At 47.9% G+C, this 6,661-nt stretch overlaps 1 protein-coding gene across 1 annotated transcript; it reads right to left on the bottom strand.

Moving 5' to 3' along the window:
* Window positions 1-724: 724 nt before the first annotated feature.
* On the bottom strand, window positions 725-5,554 carry LOC128735690 (protein xmas). The gene is made up of 3 exons (XM_053830177.1): window positions 5,417-5,554; window positions 5,009-5,349; window positions 725-4,947 (listed from the first exon to the last, which is right to left on the bottom strand). The coding sequence occupies exons 1-3, from the start codon at window positions 5,470-5,472 to the stop codon at window positions 803-805; spliced, it is 4,542 nt and encodes a 1,513-aa protein (XP_053686152.1). The 5' UTR covers window positions 5,473-5,554; the 3' UTR covers window positions 725-802.
* Between the last annotated feature and the right edge of the window lie 1,107 nt (window positions 5,555-6,661).

The following is a 6,661-nucleotide window of genomic DNA, read 5'->3' as shown; positions in this document are numbered from 1 at the left end:
ATCACCGCTTCTGTTTCTCATCGTTATGGATGAGATATTAGTTGGAGCAATTGACAGTAGACCAAATCGAGGATTGCCTTGGAATCCTCTAACGATGGAGCAGCTAAATGACCTCGACCTAGCCGACGACATTGTCTTGCTCGCACAACGCCGAAACGATATGCAAAGCAAGTTAGGAGACCTCTTCGAGAGTTTCCAGGCGACAGGTCTTACAGTCAATGTAGCAAAAACTAAGTCGATGGTAGTGAACACTGACAATTCCACCACTGACCTGACAACTGGATATGCAATGGGGAACTCCATCGTCTGTGTCATTAACGACCGATAGCCACAGAAATTCGTGAACGTAGGTGGAAGAGGATCGGACACACCTTGAGGAAAGGAGCGAACGAGGTTTGCAGAAAAGCACTCGACTGAAATCCACAAGGGCAGCGTAGAAAAGGCAGACCCAGAGGCTCATGGCGACGCAGCTTAGCCAACGAGAACCTGTCCTGGCGACAGGTAAAAGCCATGGCAGGTAACCGTCAGCAGTGGAGATCTCTGATTTCTTCCCTTTGTTCTGCCGGACCGGCAGACATGGACACATAATTTAATAAAAAAAAATTCGTGGACTAAAATCAGTTCAAGCCCAGACTCCAAAAATCAGTAGAAAAAGAAAGAATTGTGAATTATTGCACGGCTTTATAATAGGCATTTCAAACCATTGCTTTTCTTTTCAGTAGAACCTGATTCATTTTACTATAAAATCTGACAATACAGCATTTAACTTTTCACAACCACATAACAATACTCAAGAAAATTTCTACCGAAAATTAGATTCCCAGGTCCACTTGTTGGCGCGAAACGAGCGCTCCTGATCGTACAGCCGACCGTCGAGTATGCTGGCCAGTTCCCGGCTCTCCACCGCGCGCTTTCGCACTTCGGTCAGCTGTTCCTCGACCCGCTGGAGGCACCGTTGACCTCGCGACAGAATCTCCTCCAAATCGTCCTTCGCTAGGCTGATGTTCAGCTTCATCTTTTTCGCCGGCAGTGGTTCAGTGGAGGTGGAGGTAGCCAGCGCGGCAGCAGCATCCAGACAGTCCTCCTCGTCGCTTTGTGGTGCTGCTTCCTGTTGTCCGTTGGTGGCTTCCGGGAGGGATTTTCGTTTCGTTGGAAGTTTTCTCAGTTCGGTTAACCACCAGAGGGTGCCGGTGTAGCTTTCGAACTCACCCCGGTGGTAGATTACTTCGCAGGGTAGCTGCATTATGCTGTTGCTCCAATGCAGTCGTAGTAATTCACCGGCCAGGATGGAGACGATGGGAAGCCAATTGTATGCGTGGATGGTCTGTGATAGGTCTACGACTGAAGGGAATGTTTTTAGCAGCTCCTGTAGGAGCGAAGCCAGTAGGCGGCGAGCTGATTTATCATCTGCCTGCGGCAGATGGTTGCGAATATAAGCTAGCAGGTAAGGTTGAAGCTCTTGAACCGTGTTGCAGGACGTCGGATCGAATTCGGCGGGGGAAAGTTTAAGCTGGGTGAAAAAGTCCTGCAGCTTTCGCTGCCGGGCAGGATCGCGCCAATCCTTTGGGAAGTATTCCAAATCCAGCGGGATGTCGAAGCGTCGCTTCGACACGAGCGGTTTGAATTCGGCGGGAAAATCCGAGTAGGCGGTGAAATCGTGCCGCACGAGGTTGGTGGTGCGATCGATCGCCTGATTGAAGAGACCTATAACGAAGTTCAAGTCCTGACAGGCTTCCTGCAGTTTGGGGTTTTGATCGGCTGAAAGCCGAAACCGGTGCCACTGCTCGTCGCCGAGGCACGTTCCGATGAAGGCCGTCTGGGATTGCATTTCCAGCGGGCAGTCCGAACCGTAGCCGGAGGCTAAAAATGCTAGTGATTTCTGGAGTGCCCCCCGGAGGGGCATTTTTTCCGTTTCTCTGTGGTGGTGGATTTCGTAGTCGTCTATTTTGCCTTCTTCTAGCAGGGTTTCTAAATCGAGGGCGGTCTCTAGGGGTTCGGTGAGGTTAGGTTGAAAGTTGTAGGCAATTATGGTGAGAGGAACCGGTCCCCAGACGGTAGCATTGCGAAGCGTGTTATGCAGTCTGGTTTTTGACTTTGCAATGTTATTAGAGGTTAGGAAAAATAATAAGCCATTCGAATTGTCGATTGCGGTGGCATCCGGAGTGTTGAGTTCGTCCAGTGAGGATGCGCCTTTGAGCAGCCGAACGCACACTGCCAACCGCTCACGAGCGGTCGTTGATTCCTGTACGTCAAGGAAAAAGTACTTTCCAGCGGATTCTGCTGTTTGTTGAAACACAGTTTTTAACCATTTATTGATGAAGTAGTAAAAGCCGGAGGAGTCTTCCTCCTGTTTGAAGGGAACGGAAATTGCGATCTTCCAATAGGTGTGGTTGCGAACTAGACCTTTTCGTCGTTCTTGTCTGACGCTGTTGCGCTTTAAACCGTTTCGAACAATCGAGAATAGGTCCACTTTATTCTCTTTCGGTTCTGAAATGCTAAACTGCTTCGGGATTCCTCCCAGATAACGTTTCATGTTGGCCAGACTAAGCACCTGATGTTCCTGGAAGCATTCTCTAGCTTGTTCGGGTAAATTTCGCTCCGGAAGCCAAGCAGGACTGTTTTCTATCTGTTGCCTATTGTCAAGCAGCTTGTGAACGTTCCGTTGCCATAAATGGAAATACTTCCTAGTCATATTAAGCTGTCGATTTTCCTGGCAATTGCGTATAATGGCCTCTTCCCGCAGGGTACTGTTTAAAAACTCCACCAGAAATTCCTCCTGCAATTCTTCCAACAACTGCTGTGGCAATCGTTCCAGCAGCTGATACCGGTTGAAGCAATCCGTTGCTATTTGCTTAGCATCTTCGTCACACACTTCCGCCACCAATTCGGCGAAAATCTTCTCCGACACTTTGTTGACCGTAATTTCCAGCTGCCTACGACCTTCCTCCTCCAGTTGTCTCAGTTGTCGAATCTCTTCCTCCTTGCGGGCAATCAGCTCCTGTCGGAGACGTTCCTCTTCCGCTTCCCGTTTCTGGCGCAGCTCTTCGGCTTGCCTCTGGAGGTGCATCATTTCCTCTTCGCGCTGCTTCCGCCGGGCCCTCTCGGCCTCTTCGGCATCACGTTTCCGCTGTGCTTGCTCGTCTTGTTGGAGCTGTTGATTGGATTTCAATGGCTTACCGGTAGGACCACCAAAGATCGAACCGGCGGAGCCGAATCTCGAGCTATCAATTGCTTGCTGTGCAAAACTGACAGTGCCGAACAGGTTTTGCCCGAAGGGCAAAGGCTGCAAAGGTTCGGACGCTTTCGCTAGTGGTGTAATTCCCGCTATTGCCGGTGTCGGGCTGTTCTTGGAAAACACCGACGGTGCCAGCGGAGCTGGTGCGTTGGTTTCGATTCGTGACGTAAAGCGAGAGGGCTGAAAAAATGTGCCGCTGGGCGGCGCTAGTGGCCTCGAAAACATTGACTTCGGAGAAATCGAAGTAGGCGACGGTACCTTGAACACTTTGTCGTCATCGTTCTGAGCAGAAGCTGCTTCGCCGCTGGTTGCTAATGGTTTCGCTGGTTTGAGAATATTTCGCAGCACTTCATCCCGGAGAAAACCGGACGCATCGAAACTTTCCTCCAATTGATAGCTTTCTAGTTCGAAATCGTCGTCCAGTGGCTGTCCGGAAATGGCTTCTCCAACAGTGCAATCTCGTTTGCTTTCAACCAAATTGTAAGCCCGATCCAGCTGATACAGCAGTTCCGGACGTTCGTACTGCTTGGGATCCATCAAAACGGTTCCCACTCCTGCGCCCTGGTCCACAGGTAAGCCGTAAGATTCCAGGAAGCAAACGGCAGCCTCGGTATCTTCAAACGCCAGCAAGTCCGTGATGTGATCCAGTGCAAAACTGGCCGGCGCACGGTAAGTGTAAGCTTTCAACATCGTTTCCAATGCTCGTGTCCGAATCTGATTAAAATAGCGCAACAGGATGCACGCATTCATGTAAGTAGTCTGCCGGACCAACCGGAAAAACTTAACATAATTATTGTTTTCCAAAGCGAAATAAACCTTCAAAGCAAACCGAATCTCGTTGGAATGAAGAATATCCGCCGGCAGCTGCTTGATTTCCCACAGAAAATTCCCATCATTCAAGTTCAACAGCACCACATAGGCTCGAAATTCGGCCTCATTAGGGCACCGAATGCCCTTCAGGCCCAAATCGTGGTACATATATTTCAGCGACTGTAAGCATTTGGTCATATTTTCCGTGTTAATTTTCTGATCGAACACCGACGGTTCTTCCGCTACCAACCGAGCGGCGCAGTGGATGTGAAACCGGGCGCACTGTTCGACCAACCGTACCGCTTTCGCGGAACACAGCTCCTGCTGTGTGATATCCTTCCGCAGACTGCGCGTCCGGTCCCACACGAAGTGAAACCAATCAGCCAGATTGACCTCCTCGTCATCACAATCGTCCACAATCCGATGCAGCAGATAGTTCATCGTCCGTTCCAGACCGCTCTCCGAGCGCAGCTCGTGCGGCATCGGCGCCTCCTGATCGGCCGAACTTCTCGAGTACTGCTTGATCGCTTTCTGGTGGTCTATCTGCTGCGAACTATCACCCGCTTCATAGGAAGCAACCTGAAACTTACACTCCCTCATGTAGCGTTCCTTTTCCGGACACATATCCCCGCAGGTGCCCTGCGTACTGCTGGCTTTCCGAATATCCGTCGTCCGATCACTCGTCAATCGAATATACTTGTCACGTGCTTCCAGCACCCGATACCGTTCCTCCGCCGTCGAAGACGACTGTTTTGCTAGCAGCTCAAATTCAGCTCGAGCTTGCGCAACCTTCGAATCTACCGCTCCATCCATACGCGAGGGAAGAATGCGAAACGGTTTCGGTGGTGCCACCACCGGAGGTGTCGGAAACCGTTCCGTCTTTTTCAGAAACGATTCAATTGCTGCAAATAAAATTCAATCAATCAATCAATTCAATCAAGCGAAAAGCCCCAACCAACTCACACAGCTTAGTGGCGTGCTTCGCACGCATCGCCGTCGGTCCTCCGACCATCGAGTCCAGCTCTTGCTGAACTTCCGGATCGACAAACCCCTCATCTCTGGCGGAGGCGGCGGCGGCGTTCTGCGCCGCAGGTGCTTCATCCGTCCAGAACACACTAAATTTAACGTCACGAAACTGGCCACCCCGTGCGAGGGCAGCTTCCGCCGCTTCCTGGCTGTCGTACTCGACGGTGCAGGAAAAACGCTTCGGCCGCAGGATGAAGCCGGTTATTTTGCCGAACTGGCTGAAGTGTTTCTTGGCGATCAGCTTGTCCAGGACCCATAGTTCCGGTATCTGTTCGCAGCTACGGGAAACAATGGATTGGAACAAGGAAACAAAGAAAAAATATTGGGCTGGCTGCTCAAACTAACCTGATCGATTTGCGTTGCGGTGAGTCTTCAATCAGGATCACGTCGTCGTCCGACATTCTGTATTGGGATTTACGCTTCGAAACGAAGCAAACCACGGCACACGGAAAAGGAACTGCAAAATTGATAGTTATTTCTTAAAACTTTAGAGTTTCTGCAAAGTATTTAATACATTATTTTAGAATTTGTGAGCGGCAATCGGCGGTATGTACTAAATATGCAAATGCAATCTTAAAAGCTGAACGTGAACTGTCAAACGACAAACGATCCCGCATCGCATCAGTGAAGTGCAAAAAGCTGTGAACGCACCTCAATGTAATCCCGACTAAAAATACGTGTGGGTCATTCCTCACGGAAATTTTACAGTCAAAAATTTTTTCCCCGACGAAATATTTTTTTCGTCGTTCTTTCTAAAAAAAACACTGTCATATTATTTTTGAAGTACAGTACCGCCCCGCTAATCCGACAAATTTATAGCCGGATTAGCGAATTTTGACTCGATAATTCTACAGTCTAACTGACGTCAGTGTGAGTTTGAAATGTGGTTTTGTTTACATCCATACGTAAACAACTCCGGAAATTTTTGAAAATATCTATCGATAGTACGCAATAACTATGTTTTATACTCGGTAATGCTCAATTTCGTCAACAAAATACTTTGAAATTTTTAGTTAGTGTCGAAATAAGCGCAAGCGCATCAGTATATTGAGAGTAGCAATGAAAATATTATAGCCATGGCAAAAGTGAACGTAGTTAGAAGCAGCACCATGTACCATTTCCATTTAGTTAGAAAGAGTGCCATTCTGACTTTAACGGAGACGCCAAACGAAGGTAGTGTTCGATTGAAAGAAGTCAAGTACAATACGTTTTAATTCGGAATTTTCCGAAGTAGCGAGATCCGGACTATTGAGTCGTCGGATTATTGGGTGTCGGATTAGCGGGGGGATACTGTATCGTAACCCGAAAAAATCACTATTTTTTAAATGCTGATTGTAAACATAGAGTTTTTAGTATCAAAAATAACTTTTTGCAGGATATGATCACTATTTCACATCAAGCTTTTAAAATTTGTATATTCTCTCGATTGTTTTTCAGTAAAAAAAATAGTGCATTTTCATAAACAATTCTAACTCAAATTAGGGCCTTTTTTCTCGATTTTTGCCTTTCTACTATATACTTAAATATAAAGTATTAAAAGGTATAACAATTTCAGGCTGGTCAAACAGATTTATAGCTGATTTATTTATT

The sequence above is a fragment of the Sabethes cyaneus genome, chromosome 1 (assembly GCF_943734655.1).
Source record: "Sabethes cyaneus chromosome 1, idSabCyanKW18_F2, whole genome shotgun sequence".
Taxonomy (NCBI): Eukaryota; Metazoa; Arthropoda; class Insecta; order Diptera; family Culicidae; genus Sabethes; species Sabethes cyaneus.
Note: the sequence above shows the minus strand (reverse complement) of the source record. Positions and strands in the feature narration are given on the sequence as shown.